Source organism: Haematobia irritans, chromosome 1 (assembly GCF_050003625.1).
Source record: "Haematobia irritans isolate KBUSLIRL chromosome 1, ASM5000362v1, whole genome shotgun sequence".
Lineage (NCBI taxonomy): Eukaryota > Metazoa > Arthropoda > Insecta > Diptera > Muscidae > Haematobia > Haematobia irritans.
Window position 1 is genome coordinate 42775338 of NC_134397.1, and position 19742 is coordinate 42795079.

General features: G+C 40.2%; 1 protein-coding gene across 2 annotated transcripts in view; it reads left to right on the forward strand.

Annotated features, from left to right (window-relative positions):
- The first annotated feature begins 231 nt into the window (after positions 1-231).
- Positions 232-19742, forward strand: part of plx (PTB_TBC1D1_like and TBC domain-containing protein plx) — a 135062-nt gene continuing 115551 nt past the window's right edge. For both annotated transcript variants that reach the window (XM_075290096.1, XM_075290097.1), the window contains exon 1: positions 232-677. In XM_075290096.1, coding sequence (XP_075146211.1) covers positions 558-677 — 120 coding nt within the window. In that variant the 5' untranslated portion in view covers positions 232-557. The remainder of the gene's footprint in view (positions 678-19742) is intronic.

Consider the following 19742-nt stretch of genomic DNA (forward strand, 5'->3'; position numbering starts at 1 on the left):
AAAGACGGACGACAACAACAACAAAAACAATAAAGGTACAAAAGTCCATGCTAACGGCATCGTCATATTGCTCTGACTCATAAACTCGATGGACATAATCGAAATGTTTTCATTTCTTTTTTTTTTTGATGCATGTGACGTCTATGGGACGCCTGTTAATATTGATTTAAATATTAAAATGTATTTAACCCCATTTTAGCCCATTCTCTAAAGCCATTTGCCATTTCCACCTTATAACAGTAGGGGGTACACCGGTGGGTGTATGCGTGCATGTGAGTTTGCGTTTGTGATTTAAAACGGTAAAGAATGTCTATGGTTAAAGAGCTATTGTAACCCTAAATCAAAGCGTGCCGCGTGTGTCAAACTAAATTCGAGCGAACCAAAGAGAAAAAACAAAACGAAATCTATCTCAAATTACATTCATTTAGATAGAGAGAGAGCAAGAGGAAGACAGTGTGGAGAACAAAGTAAATGTTCTGATTCGAGTATTTTTTTAAAGCAAAACATTTTCAAAATAGCGATTACATTTGTTTTGCATCAAATAACACTGTGACAAAATGAAAACCCGTTTGGTTTCACTAACATACCGTGGATCGGCTTCGGTTGATCCACGATATTCTGCAGCCATGTTGCCGTGGACTATCAACGATATACGTTCAACGGAAAGCTATTCGAAGGTAAGTTTGAGTATATTTTTCTATTGATTTTTTTATTGATAAAAGTGATCCAACAAGCCCCCATACAAGCATTCGGCCTTCGGCCAATATGACTAAATTTGATGAACTTAGGCCTATTATTGGTGGATCTGGGTTGCATGTAGTCGTCTTATCTGTAACTTGGCTTAAACCTATTGTTTCTACGCATTCTCTCCGTATTGATGGATTTAAATTTCATCGGAATGACCGTGTCGGCAGTGGAGGTGGTGGCGTTGAGATATATGTGTCTTCCGCTCTTAGACACAAGATAATTTTTAAGAGTTCGATTCTGGGTAAATGTGAATCTCTTTTCTTAGAGCTTTTATCTGGTCCATCTAGGGTTTTGTGCGGCGTCGTTTATTTGCCACCTCCTGGTATTATGTTATCTTTTGAGGAAATTCATCGTAACCTTTTTATACCCTCCATCATAGGATGGGGGTATATTAACTTTGTCATTCCGTTTGTAACACATCGAAATATTGCTCTACGACCCCATAAAGTATATATATTCTGGGTCGTGGTGAAATTCTGAGTCGATCTAAGCATGTCCGTCCGTCCGTCCGTCTGTTGAAATCACGCTAACTTCCGAACGAAACAAGCTATCGACTTTAAACTTGGCACAAGTAGTTGTTATCGATGTAGGTCGGATGGTATTGAAAATGGGCTATATCGGTCCACTTTTACGCATAGCCCCCATATAAAGAACCCTCAGATTTGGCTTGTGGAGCCTCTAAGAGAAGCATATTTCATCCGATCCGGCTGAAATTTGGTACATGGTGTTGGTATATGGTCTCGAACAACCCTGCAAAAAGTGGTCCACATCGGTCCATAATTATATATAGCCCCCATATAAACCGATCCCCAGATTTGGCTTGCGGAGCCTCAAAGAGAAGCAAATATCAACCGATCTGGCTGAAATTTGGTACATGATATTGGTATATGGTCTCTAACAACCATGCAAAAATTGGTCCACATCGGTCCATAATTATATATAGCCCCCATATAAACCGATCCCCAGATTTGGCTTGTGGAGCCTCTAAGAGAAGCATATTTCATCCGATCCGGCTGAAATTTGGTACATGGTGTTGGTATATGGTCTCTAACAACCATGCAAAAATTTGTCCATATCAGTCCTTAATTATATATAGCCCCCATATAAACCGATCCGCAGATTTGGCTTGTGGAGCCTCAAAGAGAAGCAAATTGCATCCGATCCGGCTGAAATTCGGTACATGGTGTTGGTATATGGTCTCTAACAATCATGCCAAAATTGGTCCTCATCGGTCCATAATTATATATAGCCCCCATATAAACCGATCTCCAGATTTGGCTTGCGAAGCCTCAAAGAGAAGCAAATTGCATCCGATCCGGCTGAAATTTGGTACATGGTATTGGTATATGGTCTCTAGCAACCGTGCAAAAATTGGTCCACATCGGTCCATAATTATATATAGCGCACATATAAAACGATCCCCAGATTTGGGTTGCGGAGCCTCTAAGAGAAGCAAATTTCATCCGATCCGGTTGAAATTTGGTACATGGTATTGGTATATTGTCTCTAGCGACCGTGCAAAAATTGGTCCATATCGGCCCATAATTATATATAGCCCCCATATAAAACGTTCTCCAGATTTGACCTCCGGAGCCTCTTGGAGGAGCAAAATTCATCAAATCCGGTTCAAATTAGGAACGTGGTGTTAGTATATGGTCGCTAACAACCATACCAAAATTGGTCCAATCACACAAAACTTGATCCATATCGGTTCCTAATCATGGTTGCCACTAGAGCCAAAAATAATCTACCAAAATTTTATTTCTATAGAAAATTTTGTCAAAATTGTATATACATAGAAAATTTTGTCAAAATTTTATTTCTATAGAAAATTTTGTCAAAACTTTATTTCTATAGGAAACTTTTGTCAAAATTTTATTTCTATAGAAAATTTTGTCAAAATTTTAGTTCTATAGAAAATTTTGTCAAATGTTTATATCCATAGAAAATTTTGTCAAAATTTTATTTCTATAGAAAATTTTGTCAAAATTTTAGTTCTATAGAAAAATTTGTCAAATTTTTATATCCATAGAAAATTTTGTCAAAATTTTATTTCTGTAGAAAATTTTGTAAAAATTTTATTTCTAGAGAAAATTCTGTTAAAATTTTATTCGGTTCATAATAAAATTTTCATCATTGTCAAAATTTTATTTCTATAGAAAATTTTGTGCAAATTTTATTCGGTTCATAATCATGGTTGCCACTCGAGCCAAAAATAATCTACCAAGATTTTATTTCTATAGAAAATTTTGTAAAAATTTTATTTCTATAGAAAATTTTGTTAAAATTTTATTTCTGTAGACATTTTAGTCAAAATTTTCTTTCTATAGAAAATTTTTATTTCTATAGAAAATTTTGTGAAAATTTTATTTCTATAGAAAATTTTGTTAAAATTTTATTTCTGTAGAAAATTTCGTCAAAATTTTATGTCTACTTTGTCAAACTGAATTATATACGTATTGGATCGATCTTTATTGATTTAATATATACCACGTATGGACTTGCATACAATTTAGAAGATGGTGTTAGGAGGTGTTAAGATACCTTGCCATCGGCAAGCGTTACCGCAACTTAACCTGCACTTGTGGGTGGCAGTGTTTAGAAGAAGTTTCTACGCAATCCATGATGGAGGGTACATAAGCTTCGGCCTGCCCGAACTTACGGCCGTATATACTTGTTTTGAATTATTCCCGCATTATTGCTCTTGGCGATTTCAATTGCAAAATGTTTAATGCTAATTGTAGAGACTCAGTCCGTTCTGCTTGCCATCGGCTATCTATGTCTGTTTCACACAATTCGAAGCCCACGCATTATGATGTTGTACATGGTACAACGTCATTAATAGATTTTATGCTTGTCACTCCGAATTTGGAAAAAGTTGTGTCTGATCAGGTACAGTGTCCTGCTATATCACACCATGCGCTGATATTTGCGTCGTTTGAATTTGATCTTGATCACTCTGAGATAATCACATATGTTGAGTTTTATGATTATAGAAATATGGACGTAGTCGGGATGCAAAATTATTTAAATTCCATTAATTCTTCGCCAATTTTAGTCTCCACTGATGTTAATGCTAAATGTAGCCTAGTATCTTCACTTATTACAGATCGATGTGCTTTTGTTCCCATTGTTAGACGAACGATTGATTTTAGGTGTGACTCTTGGTTGAATTCTCAAAAGGTTATATTCTATAGATCATTAACGGCCATTTTCATGTAGCTCAGTTAGGCTTTAACTCCCAGTTAACAGAAAGAAAAATGGAAATATCTTTTCTCCGGTTAATTTTAACTGAAAAATCAGCAGTTAAGTTTCTAACTGGCATATGGAATATATACGCAAGATGACAGATATGTAGATATCACGGTTTAAAAGTTCGTTAGCTAACGTAGCACTAACGGAGCTTCATGAAAATGGGGGTAAGGGATCTATCTTATTCTGCTTTTCAGGCTGACAGGACATGCGCAAAGTGGAGAATCTTTTGCAGGTACAGGAACAAGGCTAAGTCTGTTATGAGAAAGGAGAAGAGAAAGTATTATTTCAGGCGGTTTAATAGCCTCAGTACTGAAGGTCTATGGAAAGTGCTTCGGGGAGCAGGATGCGTTGGAGGTGATGGTTTTTCTTTTGACGGGGACTTGGACGAAATGAACAATTTTTTTTGTTAATTGTGCTCCTACGGACTATGTGGAAACATTCGATTTCAATAGTTTTTCTTTTCCCGAAGACGGGTTTTCTTTTAACTGTGTTCGCGTTGAAGATGTTTCAGCGGCCATTCTGAAGAAAAAGTCTAGATCGGTTGGAGTCGATAAAATCTCAATTCAATTGTTAAATTGTGTTTTTCCCTACATATCAGATATAATATTGGATATTTTTAACTCAATTTTGACTACCTCTGTATTTCCTTCGGGCTGGAAAATGGCTCGTGTAGTGCCAATTCCCAAGTTCAAGGTGGTTAATGGACCGGATGACCTACGACCTATCTCTATTCTCCCGGTCTTATCGAAAATTTGTGAGCATTTGATTAAGGATCAGTTGATTTTTAAGTTTGGGAACATGATTTTGAGTAGTCAACATGGTTTTCGTAAGGGCCATAGCACCACATCTTTACTATTGCACCTCACTGACTCCATCCGAGGGAATATCACTCAGTTTGTGGATTTGAATAACAGAACCTCTTGTATTTTGTCTTTAAATTCGGGTGTTCCCCAGGGCTCGATCCTTGGGCCGCTGCTTTTCCTTTTATATATGGATGATTTGGGGGAATATTTAAGTGGTTGTACTTGCTCTTTATTTATATATGCTGATGATGTTTTCCTTCGTCGCGGTTTTTCTGATGTTTTGGAAAGCAACATTAATTATTGTTTGGGTAGAGTTGCACAATGGTCAGGTGATAATTCTTTTGTTATAAACCCGCAAAAAACGAAAGCATTACTGTTTGGCGGTGATAGTGGTGTGATCGATGTCCGTTTGGGGACGGATAGGATTGAATTTGTTAGTCAGATTAAGTGTCTGGGAGTTCTAATTGACCAAAATTTAAGTTTTGTTCCTCATATTGAGTTGGTTCTGAATAAATTATATTCTACCTTGCGTCGAATTTATTCATGCAATTTTCCACCTTGGATTCGATACAGACTTGCACATGCGTTATTGTTGCCTGCTATAAGATACGGTCTGGAAATTTTTTCGGGAGTGACTGCTGCCCATTTTCAGCAATTGAAATACGCGATGAATACTATTGTCAGATTCGTCTTCAATCTAAGAAGAAGAGATCATGTTTCAGAATTTGTGGTGAGGTTCCTTGGTGTATCGTTTTCTCATTATGTCAAGTGTGCCCAATTGCTCTTCTTATATAAGGTTATTCGTAGTGGGGTACCTAGCACTCTATGTGACTATTTTCGATTCTCTCGCTCGACGAGAAATCCTCAGATTGTGATTCCTCGTATATATTGTTCTTTATATGAAAAGTCATTTCTTGTGCGAGTCGCTCGTATCGTTTTTTTGGGAGCATCAATTTTAAGTTGATATTGATATTCTATAATGCTCTATATTTTTGGTGCTAATAACTGGACACTATCTGTTATTTAGTCTTTTGAATTCGTATCCCCTTACATTATACTTACTTGGCGGGGGGCCCTTTATGAGTTACTCATGTAAAAATTGTTATTCAATTTTAAATTTACACACTTATTATTTTATGTATCTTTACTTAGGCTATAGTCATGTAATACATTTTTTATTTGGCCTCATTGGCTTTGTATTACGAAATAAATGGAAATTGAAATTGAAAATGCGGTGTCGTCTACTGAGCTTCCAACTCCAGGGTTCAGTGGACGGATTTCTACGGATATTAGGCGCAAGTAGTCATCTGGCAGATGGTCTACAACTCCCCAGAATCCTCAATTTGTCCTTGGAATCACTAAATCCGATGTCTGGAAAATGAATGGAGAGTGATTTTACTCCATCCATCCAGGCAAAGACTCAAGTAAGGGTGATTCGTACAGACCAATCTCCATTCTCTTGTCAGAAGCCAAGACCAGAGTATGAAGCCGATCCGATATAAATTTGTCCATTCGGCGGCAGACAATAATCCATTATAAAATCAATTTATGAAGCCGACCCATTAAATTTTCTGAGCTAATTTTTTTCAAAACTATTATAGCAGCTCAATCAATTGATTGCGGGTGGAATGTTCGATATTTTGGAAAAACTATGACAATTATGAATAATTTTTTCTGATTTAAATTGATATTTGTTTATTAATTGGCGGCTACATTTTGGTTGAGATGAGACGACATATTCATCGGCGGCGTCGACTGGCAAAAAAATAGTGGTGGCGACTGAAATCAGCGGCGCGATTCGGCGGCTTTATTCTCTGGTCAAGGCACTTGAGACACTTCCTCTCCCCAGCCTTGTGGACAATTTCACCATACATTGAAATTCGGCGTTATCCATTGGACTCTAAACCCCAAAATTCAGTGGAAGGATTTCTACGGATTTTAGGCGCTACTAGTCGACCCGCAAAATGGTCGACGACATGCGACTCTTTAGAATCTTCAATTTGTCCTTGGAATCACTCATTTTATCCGATGACTGGAAAATGGTTAGGATGGCTCCAGTACTGAATACAGTCAAAGACTCGAGCAAGGGTTATTCGTACAGCCCGATATCCTTTCTCTCGTGAGTAGCCAAAACACTTGAACTACTTCTTCTAAGGTGAAAATTCGGCTTTATCCATTGGACTTTCAACTCCAAAGTTCATTGGATGGATTTCTACGGATGTTCGGGCTAGTAGCCGACCGGCAACAGCACCGACAGCCTCCCAATCCTAATCCAAGGAATCACTAATTATACCCGATGTCTAGAAAATTGGTAAGGTGGTTTTTCTATAGATTGTTCTAGGCCATCGAAAACCCATCGCTACCGGTAGGAATTAAACCTTGGTATCTTAATAATCTGTTCGGCGGCGCCAGTCGTACGTGGAATTTGGAGACTTACGGACAATGGACTTAAACATGGACGCAAGACGTGTCAAGAGAAGGTCCCCATGGCGATTGTCCAATTCTTCTCTTAATTATCTTTAGGTTAGGTTAGGTTAGGTGGCAGCCCGATGTATCAGGCTCACTTAGACTATTCAGTCCATTGTGATACCACATTGGTGAACTTCTCTCTTCTCCCTGAGTGCTGCCCGATTCCACGTTAAGCTCAGTGACAAGGGACCTCCTTTTTATAGCCGAGTCCGAACGGCGTTTCACATTGCAGTGTAACCACTTAGAGAAGCTTTGAAACCCTCAGAAATGTCACCAGCATTACTGAGGTGGGATAATCCACCGCTGAAAAACTTTTTGGTGTTCGGTCGAAGCAGGAATCGAACCCACGACCTTGTGTATGCAAGGCGGGCATGCTAACCATTGCACCACGGTGGCTCCTAATTATCTGTAAGGGAGCCAGTATGTGGTCTCTAACAACTACGCAAAAATTGGTCCACATCGGTCCATAATTATATATAGCCACCATATAAACCGATCCCCCGATTTGGCTTGCGGAACCTCTAAGAGAAGCAAATTTTATTGAGTAAACCAAACATCGTTGACTGAACCAGGGAGGTCCTCAAGAAGTGGTGATATCTCCGGCACTGTTCAACCTCCATCTCAAGATTCTCGGGATCACATTGGACAGTCGTTTAAAGTGGTCTGCCCACGCCACTGTAATTTGTTAGTATTTGGAACGAGCTTGTTATTGCTGCAATCATCCACGACAGGCTGTTCGCTGTTAGATACAGCGTTACAAAAAAGATCCTCTAGATCAGGCGGAAGGTATGTCTAAACAGTATTCAGGAGGATACTCTCGATGAAGTATATGAGAAGCTACGAACTTAGTGATGTTCTCGGAGTCCACCCACCTGCTCCGGAGGAATGAGACCTACCAGTCTGCCATGGGAGGAAAGTTTTGGGCTAACTAAGATCAGTTATTAATAGAAGTGTATATCCCATCTGTAATCAAGGGCTAATCGACACATGTCACCCAAACCCAGTTTCGACCGAACACAAAAACATTTTCAGCAGTGGATTATCCCCTCTCAGTAAAGCTGGTGACATTTCCGAGTGTTTCAAAGGTTTTCTAAGTGGTTTCACCGCAATGTGGAACGCCTTTCGGATACGGCTATAAAAAAAGAGTTCCCTTGTCCTTGAGCTTAACATAGAATCGGACAGTACTCGGTGATAAGAGAGAAATTCACCATTTGTGGTATCACAATGGTCTAAATAGTATAAGTGAGCCTATCATTAAGGGCTGTCACTAGACCTAGGCTGACCTATAGGTTATGTTAGGTTAGGTGGCAGCCCGATGTATCAGGCTCACTTAGAATATTCAGTCCATTGTGATACCACATTGGTGAACTTCTCTCTTATCCCTGAGTGCTGCCCGATTCCATATTAAGCTCAATGACAAGGGACCTCCTTTTTATAGCTGAGTCCGAACGGCGTTCCACATTGCAGTGAAACCACTTAGAGAAGCTTTGTAACCCTCAGAAATGTCACCATCATTACTGAGGTGGGATAATCCACCGCTGACAAAACTTTTTGGTGTTCGGTCGAAGCAGGAATCGAACCCACGACCTTGTGTATGCAAGGCGGGCATGCTAACCATTGCACCACGGCTGGCCTATTCTCGTCCTTCAGATGTGTGGAGCTTTTGGTACGAGCTTATATCGTGTCATGGTCCTTGCTGATCTTTATACTTAGGTTTCATTTTCATTCCACGATATTTTTTTTGTGGTGCTGATATTTACAGATCGTTCCTTAAAGTAGCTCTTCCGATTCGGCTTTCGTTGCATATTTACTCATAAAACATTCAATGCCATAAGCTCGTTTACACAATTTTGAGGTAACACTGGTAAATTTCCGTCTTTCATGGCTTTACTCTCAACCTCTTCTGTTGATTGTTGTGCTTGCAAACTTCCTGAAATTAATTCATATCCTTATAATAATCCATTATTGAAACGATTTCCTCGAACATGTTTTACAGTAACTTCATCAGAAAAAACGAAATAATAAAACCAAGGAAGAATAATTCACGATGGGAAACCAAGAGCTTCAACATCGATATGAAAAAATAAACGAAATTATATTCCATAAATATTAAATGAGCAGATCATAAATCTCTAGATGACCTGCTCAGTCTCTCTGCCTTAACTTGATGGAAGCATTATGCACTTGATGAAATTGTTTCGTTATTCAGTTCCACAAGAAAAACAACGTAAAGGACATAGTGGGAATAGGTTAGGTTCTAATGCGAACGGAGTAAAGGAAAATAATTGGATATTTTACAAAGAAGAAGCCATATCATTTTCCTCAAAAACAAAAAAAAAAACGATGGAAACTCGTTGGAGTTTGATTTAAAACAATGGAAAATGCTACCGGCTATCCATTTTAACCAGACGAAAAGTAAGGCATTTCCTTAGAAATAACACATTGCCTTGTCCTTCCTGAATTCCCTGAATTTAAGTGTACCATAACCATTTCCATTCCCACTCCTACTCCTACTCGTCTTCGTTTTTGTTTTACCCAATGGTCATTACTGGAATATACCTAAAGAGAACCCCCAATTTTATGAAGGCAAAATATCATAAAAATAATTTCGTTTAAGTATATTTACTTTTCGAGCAAAATGTTCGACAGGCTCCTTGGAGCCCTTCCTATGGGCTTTTTCATATGGCCTATGGTAGATGACAACCCCGGCCACCCATGCTGATGACGAGTATGTGGAGCTCGAAGCCAAAAACAGAAAATAAGACGAAATAATTTTACGAGATATTTCAACAGAAATTGAACATTGCCACTGGTGATGGTGAGCTCTATTTTGTTGCCGAGAGTATGGAGGCGGTGAGCAAATAAAAATGATGAGATGGAACAAAAATCAATCCATGAAGTGTTTACTATTAAAACTTGGAGATGTTTATATTGCTGTCTTAACTTTTCCATGTGCAATTTCAATTTTCTTTATGGGCATTCCATTGACCCAAAAACTATACTCGTTGTTTATTTTGGAAAAAGAAAATAGACTGAAATATATTTAAAGATGTCTTTAAGCAATCGGAGATTGGATATATTACTCAAAAGCTGTGATTCAAGATAGATTGAAGAAAAGTACATGAGCGACAGACACCTTCAGAATTAGCATGGGTGGAACGGTTTGCTTGTCCGCCTTGCATATTTGTCAGTGATTCAACTCCAGTTTCGACCGACACCAAAACGTTTTTCAGCATTGGATTTTCCCTTTCCCAGTAATACTGCTGATATTTCAGAGTATTTCAAAGTCTATCTTAGTCGTTTCACCGTAATGTGAAACGCCATTCGGGCTCAACTATAAAATGAAGATCCCTTATCATTGAGCTAAACATAGAATAGGGCAGCACTCATTGACAAGAGAAGTTCACCTCTGTGGTATCACAATGGACTGAATGCGAGCCTAAAATAACGGCTGCCACTATATCTAACCAAACATAGCATAGAAATTCTGTCAGGGCCTAGCGCCTTGGAAGGTTTTAGGATAGGTTAGGTTAGGTGGCAGCCCGATGTATCAGGCTCACTTAGACTATTCAGTCCATTGTGATGCCACATTAGTGAAGGTTTTACTCTGTTGATGACATTGAAAACTTCGGTTGGGGTAAATTGTGTTATGTCGCTGGCTCGGGACCACGTATGCGACGAATGGCCTTCCTTTTCGCTCTATCACCCTCGGAATGCTCCATAAACTTTCTCGCGTATCTCTTGGGATCAGTCACTGTTCCATCAACTCTTGTAGCGGAGTTAGAACCCTCTCGAATCCCACTGTTGGCCACAACTTACTTGTGCCAGTGCCTAGGTTATATTCCTGTGCCAGTTCCATGATTCTTGAACCAGCAGGGTTAGCCAGACGGCGTTCATCACGCTCGCCTGCTAGTCCCACTTCTTCTGCTGCGGACACATTTCCATCATCTCTTGCAACGGGGTCCGAGAGAGCTCTTACTGTTGACCACAACATACCTGTGCCAGTGACTAGGTTACATTGCTTCAGGTACTCCAACCATGTGTTACGCTTGTGTTCGTCGACTATCCTTCTAATCCCTGATTCCTGGGTCAGCAGGGTTAGCTCGAGGGCGTTTATCAAGCTTGCCTGCGAGTCTGGTCATGTACTCAACTTCCAGTATTCCCAGATATTTTAGCATTATCATAGAAATTTCACCAGAACCCAGCGCCTTGGATGGTTTTGCGCTGTTGATGACATTGCCAACTTCGACTTGGGTAAGTTGTGGCATATCGCTGGTTCGGAAACCACGGATGCGATAAATGGCTTTCATTTCGTTCTATCACTCTCGGGATGCTCGACAAATTGTCGGTTGAAAATCTAGCGCACCTCTTCAGATCAGTCACCGTCGCATCATCGCTTGAAGCGGGGTCCCGGAGGGTTCTTACTGCTGATCACAGTGCCAGTGCTTAGGTTATGTTACTTCAGGTGCTCTAGTCATGTGTTCCGCTTGTAGTTGTCGACCTCTTAATAATCTCAAGATTCAATTCCCTCATACTTGTGTTAGCAGGATTAGCCCGACGGCGTTCAGTATTCCCATATTCTTCAGCATTATCATAGCAATTCCGCTAGGGCCAAGCACTTTGGATGGTTTTGCGTTGTTGATGACATTGCTAACTTCGGCTGGGGAAATTGTGGTATTGCGCAGGTTCGGAGACCACGGATGTGACGAATGGGCCTCCTTTTCGCTCTCTCACTCTAGTCATGCAAAATAAACGGTCGATTGACAAATATCGCTCATCTTTCCGGATCAGTCACCATCCCATCATCCCTTGAAGCGGGGGTTAAGAGTGTTCTTACTGTTCACCACAATTTACCTGTCTATGGTAGTGCTTAGGTTACATTGCTTCAGGTGCTGGAACCATGTGTTCCGCTTATGCTCGTCGACTATCTTACTAATCTCAAGATTCAGTTCCTTGATTCTTGGGTCGGCAGGTTTGGCCCGTATTTCTTCGTCCCATCATCTCTTGTAGCGGGGTTCGAGAGGGTTCTTACTGTTGACCACAACTCACCTATGCCAGCGTCTAGGTTATATTGCTTCAGGTACTCTAATCATGTGTCCCGCTCGTGCTTATCGACTGTCTTACTAATCCTAAGATCCAGTTACTTGATTCTTGGGCCAGCATGATGGTTTTGCATTGTTGATGACATTGCTAACTTCGGCTGGGGAAAGTTGTGGTATGTCGCAGGCTCGGGGGCCACGGATGCGACGAATGGGCTTCCTTTTCGCTCTCTCTCTCTCTCTCTCTCTCTAGGCATGCTCAATAAACGGTCAATTGAAAAATATCGCTCATCTTTCCGGATCAGTCGGGAGCCACCGTGGTGCAATGGTTAGCATGCCCGCCTTGCATACACAAGGTCGTGGGTTCGATTCCTGCTACGACCGACCACCAAAAAGTTTTTCAGCGGTGGATTATCCCACCTCAGTAATGCTGGTGACATTTCTGAGGGTTTCAAAGCTTCTCTAATTGGTTTCACTGGAATGTGGAACTCCGTTCGGACTCGGCTATAAAAAGGAGGTCCCTTGTCATTGAGCTTAACATGGAATCGGGCAGCACTCAGTGATAAGAGAGAAGTTGACCACTTTGGTATCACAATGGACTGAATAGTCTAAGTGAGCCTGATACATCGGGCTGCCACATAACCTAACCTAAGCTTCCGGATCAGTCACCATCCCATCATCCCTTGAAGCGGGGGTTAAGAGTGTTCTTACTGATCACCGCAATTTATCTGTCTGTGGCAGTGCTTAGGTTAGTTACATTGCTTCAGGTGCTCGAACCATGTGTTCCGCTTATGCTAGTCGACTATCATACTAATCTCAATATTCAGTTCCTTGATTCTTGGGTCGGCATGGTTGGGTTCGAGAGGGTTCTTACTGTTGACCACAACTCACCTATGCCAGCGCTTAGGTTATATTGCTTCAGGTGCTCTAATCATGTGTTCCGCTCGTGCTTATCAACTGTCTTACTAATCTTAAGATCCAGTTACTTGATTCTTGGGCCAGCAGGGTTAGCCCGACGATGTTTATCGCGCTCGCCCGCGTGTCCTGCCACTTTTCAGCTGGGAAATTCGACCAGCGGGTATAAAGCGAGCGGCTGCTGATAACAGAGAATCTACACTTGCCGTCTTACAAGCCGACACCTCTCCATAATAAGAGTGAAAGTCACCACTTGTAGTATCACAATCGGGTATCTCTCATTGATAAGAAAACAAGTTCAACATCTTAACTGTCCTACACTGGACTTAATTCTCTATGTGTGTCTGTAACAAAAGATTGCTACTTTGTATAATTTAACCCTTTAATGCCCCAATTTTTTTTGCCAGCTAATTAAATTCTCAATGTTAACGACACAAAAGTAAGAGAACTAAGCAAGAAAAATTTATATGGTAAAATTCTGCATATGCTGCAAAGCCTCTTGAATAGTTTCAAATAAGTTTTCTTTTTATTTTGCACATTTTTGTTGTCTTAAGGTGTGTTTTACTAAAAGCTTCCTTATTGAAAGAGGGTTAACCGCTATCCAAACTAGTGTTCGCCACATTCACGATATTTTGTCATTCATATTATGGCAGAAGAGAAATTCTCATTGATTTTTCTTTCATAAAAAAACACAATTCTCATTTGCCGTAGAGGTTTTGATGTGTGACGTCAGCAAAGGACCATTGTTTCCAGTCTCGCTCTCTCTCTTTCTCTCTCTATGCTCATTTGGACATAGGCTTGACCCTTCATAGTTTATTTGTGTTTTTTTTATTTACATTATTCTTAGTGATGTTTGTACGTAGGATGAATGAAGAAATGCAAAAACACGTGAATTGCAATGAAAATAAATTATTCATAGGTTGGGGCCCTTAAAGAGCTGAGACTTTCTGTAAAAAATGTAGGTAGAAATATACAACATAAATAAAAAATGAAATAGAATAAAGAAATCCTAAGAGAAGGAATTTTCGATGTCATAATGCTTCATGGGGAATGTGAGGCTGGGAAAGTGTTCCTACATATTTTGAATCTCGTTTCTCAATTATCGACGGTTATCAGTTCCCCATAGACTGAAAGAACAAGTGAACAAGAGGATGGTTTAATTCAGATATATTAAAATACAATTTATGGTAACCGATACGCTTGACATTTGATGAGAAAAGGTGCAACAGAAACTTTAATTTTAATCGATCACCGAATAGAGACCAAACTCCGAAAACGAGAACTTGGTTAGAGCGACAACAAGCTACTCGTATCCTAGGTTAGGTTAAGGTTAGGTTAAAGTGGCAGCCCGATTAAGATTCGGGCTCACTTAGACTATTCAGTCCTTTGTGATACCACACTAACTAAAAGTACCTATTACATATGGGCACTTCTAGTTTTAACCGTTGAACCTTCTCGATTATTTTCTTCTGTTGAACCAACCAGATAGTTCCAAAAACATTAGCAGACTGCTTAAGTTGACGTTTTCCAGGTCCGCCAGTAACCTGAAGCTATATGCCCCTAAAATTTGCTGACGCCTTACACAAAATGCAGGACACTCACACAAGAGGTGTTTTATGGATTCCTTTTCCTCCGCATCATGACAGCTCATACAATAGTCATTATACTTCGCACCAATAGTTTTTGCAAAATCGCCTATCAGGCAGCGACCCGTTATAGCAGATATCAGGAGTGATATCTGGCGTCTCGAGAACACTAGCATATCAAGTGTGCGGTTTAAGTTTAAATGGGGCCATATTTGCTTGGTGTCGTTACAACCCTTACAATTCTCCCATCGAACATTTGCCATCATGACAGCCTTCTCACGCAGTAAGAGCTTGCAGGTAGCCAGAGGCACACCAACAGATTCTAGTTCCCCTGGAATATGTAAGGTAGTTCCTAGCCTTGCTAGCTCATCTGCTTCGCAGTTCCCCGGTATGTTCCTGTGGCCAGGCACCCATATTAGGTGAATATTGTGCTGCTCAGCCATCTCATTGAGAGATTTGCGGCAGTCGATGGCGGTTTTCGAGTTGAGGAACACAGAGTCCAAGGATTTTATTGCAGGTTGACTGTCTGAGTATATATTAATGCCCACATTTTTTGGAACATTACTTCTCAGCCAATTCACCACTTCTCTTATTGCTAATGTTTCAGTCTGAAAAACACTACAGTGATCAGGTAATCTTTTCGCTATTCGAAGTTCCAGATCTTTAGAATATACTCCGAACCCTACTTGGCCATCCAATTTGGAGCCATCAGTATAGAAATCTATATATCTTTTATTCCCCGGGGTCCGTGTACACCACGCCTCACTGTTGGGAATTAGAGTCTCAAACTTTTTGTCGAAAAGTGGACTCGCCAAAGTGTAATCCACTACGTTAGGCACAACTGGCATTATTTTGAGGACCGAACTGTGACCGTAACTTTTTTCCGACCACAGCGATAGCTCACGCAACCGCACAGCCGTTGTTGCAGCTGACTGTTTGGCCAAAATGTCTAAAGGCAATAGATGCAGTATGACATTAAGGGAGTTTGTTCCTGTCTTGCTGAATGCACCTGAGATATACAAGCACGCCATACGCTGAACTTTGTCTAAACTTGTCGGCTGGTGAAGTGCCGGCCTCCAGACTACAACACCACGTGTCTTTTTGCACGAGAATAAAGCTACCGTTGCTTTCCTCGCCCTTTCTTCAATATTAAGCTTAAAGTTCAGCTTCCTGTCCAAAATAACGCCAAGGTATTTTGCACACTCCCTAAAGGGAATTTCAATACCCCCTAAGGAAATGGGTCTAACCGTGGGAGTTTTGCGATCTCTGCAGTACATGACTAGTTCTGTCTTTGCAGGATTTACCCCAAGACCATTATATTTCGCCCATTTCTCAGTCATCCGGAGGGCTCTCTGTATAATATCTCTAAGTGTTGATGGGAATTTTCCCCTGACTGCTAGCGCCACATCATCTGCGTATGCCACCACTTGTATCCTTTATTTTTCTAGGGAAACCAGAAGGTCGTTTATAGCAACATTCCAAAGAAGAGGTGATAGAACTCCTCCTTGAGGAGTGCCTCTGTTCACATACCTTTGTATGTTTGCTTGTCCTAGTGTGGCTGAAATGCGTCTCTTCCTTAGAAGTTCGTCTAACAGCCTAAGTATACCTGGATCAACATTCAGAGTTGTCAGTCCATTTAATATCGAGCTCGGATGGACGCTATTGAACGCCCCTTCGTCTAGAAACGCCACGATTGTGAATTCTTTGACAGATAGTGAGCTTTCAATAAAGCTGACTAGTTAATGTAATGCGGTCTCATTAGACCTGCCCTTCGAGTATGCATGTTGTCGTTTCGAGAGCAAACTTGAATCGACGCTAGTTCTAAGATATCATCCTCTCCAGAGTCTTAAGTAGGAATGATGATAAGTATTAAGTTCGAGTTTAGCCGCTAAAATCGCTAAAGTGAAAACTAAATTAGTAAGAAAAATGCATAAAATTAAACATATTTGTTGCAAATTTTATTATAACTTGATGGGGAAAAGCCCAAAGCAAATTTTCACAAAGTATGTATTCCTTAAAATGGCTTATTAAATAAAAGTAATCGTGAAAAAATGACGTTTTTAGGATAAACTCGAACTTAATACCCACCTTTAGGTATGAAAACGACTTTTGATTCCCTCCACTTTCGTGGAATATATGCTATATATATCGCCGACAACCAGGGGATAATTCTGTCAGCCACAGCTTGTAACTACGCCGGAGTAATTCCATCAGGTCCGGGGGATTTGAATGATCCAAAGCTATTTAACGCCCATTTTATTCTAGATTCTGATACAATTTCCGCTGAGCCACTGTGGCACCGCCAGTGCATGGTTCAACCGTCTGATTTCCTGGAAAATGAGTGTCCAATAGTACCTCCAGCGTCTCCACACTGGACGTTGTCCAATTGTCCTCCGATGTTTTAATGAAACCTGGAGCGGAGCTCGTGGATGCTAGCACCTTCCGTAGTCTGGAAGCCTCGGACGTATTCTCAATGCTGCTGCAGTAATCATTCCAAGAGTTATGCTGAGCCTTTCTCAGTTCTCGCCTGTATCCTCTCAGATTCTTCTTGTAAGTGTCCCAATCCACAGGATCTCTGGTGGACTTTGCTTTGTTAAAGAGCTTCCTGTTCGATTTCCTCATATACTTGTATCCTAAAAAACCTAAGATCACTAAACCAGCTCATTGGCTAAACGTATCGTGCTACGCCTTCATCTACCCGACAGACAATGACCCTTATTCGTTTATACAATCTAACAAAAAAGCTCAAATCGACGAAGATATATTATCAAATTATCACAATAATTGTAATTTATTGCAGTCAATAAGAGATTGATATATGATACATAGTCCATTTCTTAAGATAATTATAGTAATTTTATATGGCAATCTCTTAAGTAATTAAATTATTTTTAACTTCTGTAATCGGGTTTTTTTTTTGCTCATTAAACCCAGAACTATTAAGCGTCAGTAAATGTCATTAATACTATTAACTAAATCCTCCTCTTTTACGTGAGATTTTATAATTACTGACGAACTGAGGGACTTATTGTATAAATATCTATAATTGTTGTTTGTACGTTAAGCAATAGACATAGACAATATAATTATTATTAACAAATCAAATAAAGTTTAAAGTATTATAGCAATATTGAGAGTAATTTGAATATTCAAAAGCCAATTAGAGAAATAAACATTAGGATTGTTTTAAATAATATAGTAGTGTTAATTAAAACCATACATGTTGGCAACATTAACATCCACTAACTCCGCTCCAGGTGCCATTAAAACATCGTAGGGCAAATGGACAACGTCCAGCGAGTAAACGTTGGAGGTACTTTTGGACACACATTTTCCTTGAAATCATGGAATGATTACTGTAGCAGTATTGAGAATACGACCGAGACTTCCAGATTACGGAAAGTACTAGCATCCACTAACTCCGCTCCAGGTTTCATTAAAACATTGTAGGGCAAATGGACAACGTCCAGCGAGTAAACGTTGGTGGTACTTTTTGACACACATTTTCCTTGAAATCAGACCATGTTCTGGCGGTGCCACAGCAGCTCAGCGGTTATTTCCTATGGAGGAAATTGCATCGGAATCTAGAATAAAATGGGCTTTAAATAGTTTTGGACCATTCAAATCCCTCGGACCTGATGGAATTACTCCGGTGGAGTTACAAGCAGTGACTGACAGAATTATCCCTTGGTTGTTGGCAATATATAAGGGATGGAAACAAAAGTCGTTTTCATACCTAAAGCGGGAAAAAACCCCTCACTTGAGTGCGAAGGATTTCCGACCAATCAGCTTATCAGCTCATCCTTTCTTAATACTCTGGAGAGGATGATAGATATTTAACAGGTTGGCTGATAAGTCTCCGGTCTAACAAAGAATAATACATTTTTTTGTCAAAATTCATTTTTATTATTCAACATAGTTCCCTTCAAGAGCGATACAACGATTATAACGACCTTCCAATTTTTTGATACCATTTTGGTAGTACTCCTTCGGTTTTGCCTCAAAATAGGCCTCAGTTTCGGCGATCACCTCTTCATTGCAGCCAAATTTTTTCCCTGCGAGCATCCTTTTGAGGTCTGAGAACAAGAAAAAGTCGCTGGGGCCAGATCTGGAGAATACGGTGGGTGGGGAAGCAATTCGAAGCCCAATTCATGAATTTTTGCCATCGTTCTCAATGACTTTTGGCACGGTGCGTTGTCTTGGTGGATCAACACTTGTTTCTTCTTCATTTTGTCGCGATTTCGACCTTCAAACGCTCCAATAATATAATAGTCACTGTTGATGGTTTTTCCCTTCTCAAGATAATCGATAAAAATTATTCCATGCGCATCCCAAAAATCAGAGGCCATTACTTTGCCAGCGGACTTTTGAGTCTTTCCACGCTTCGGAGACGGTTCACCGGTCGCTGTCCACCCAATTTTTGTCAAAATTCATTTTTATTATTCAACATAGTTCCCTTCAAGAGCGATACAACGATTATAACGACCTTCCAATTTTTTGATACCATTTTGGTAGTACTCCTTCGGTTTTGCCTCAAAATAGGCCTCAGTTTCGATGATCACCTCTTCATTGGAGCCAAATTTTTTCCCTGCGAGCATCCTTTTGAGGTCTGAGAACAAGAAAAAGTCGCTGGGGCCAGATCTGGAGAATACGGTGGGTGGGGAAGCAATTCAAAGCCCAATTCATGAATTTTTGCCATCGTTCTCAATGACTTTTGGCACGGTGCGTTGTCTTGATGGAACAACACTTTTTTCTTCTTCATATGGGACCGTTTTGCCGCGATTTCGACCTTCAAACGCTCCAATAACGCCATATAATAGTCACTGTTGATGGTTTTTCCCTTCTCAAGATAATCGATAAAAATTATTCCATGCGCATCCCAAAAAACAGAGGCCATTACTTTGTCAGCGGACTTTTGAGTCTTTCCA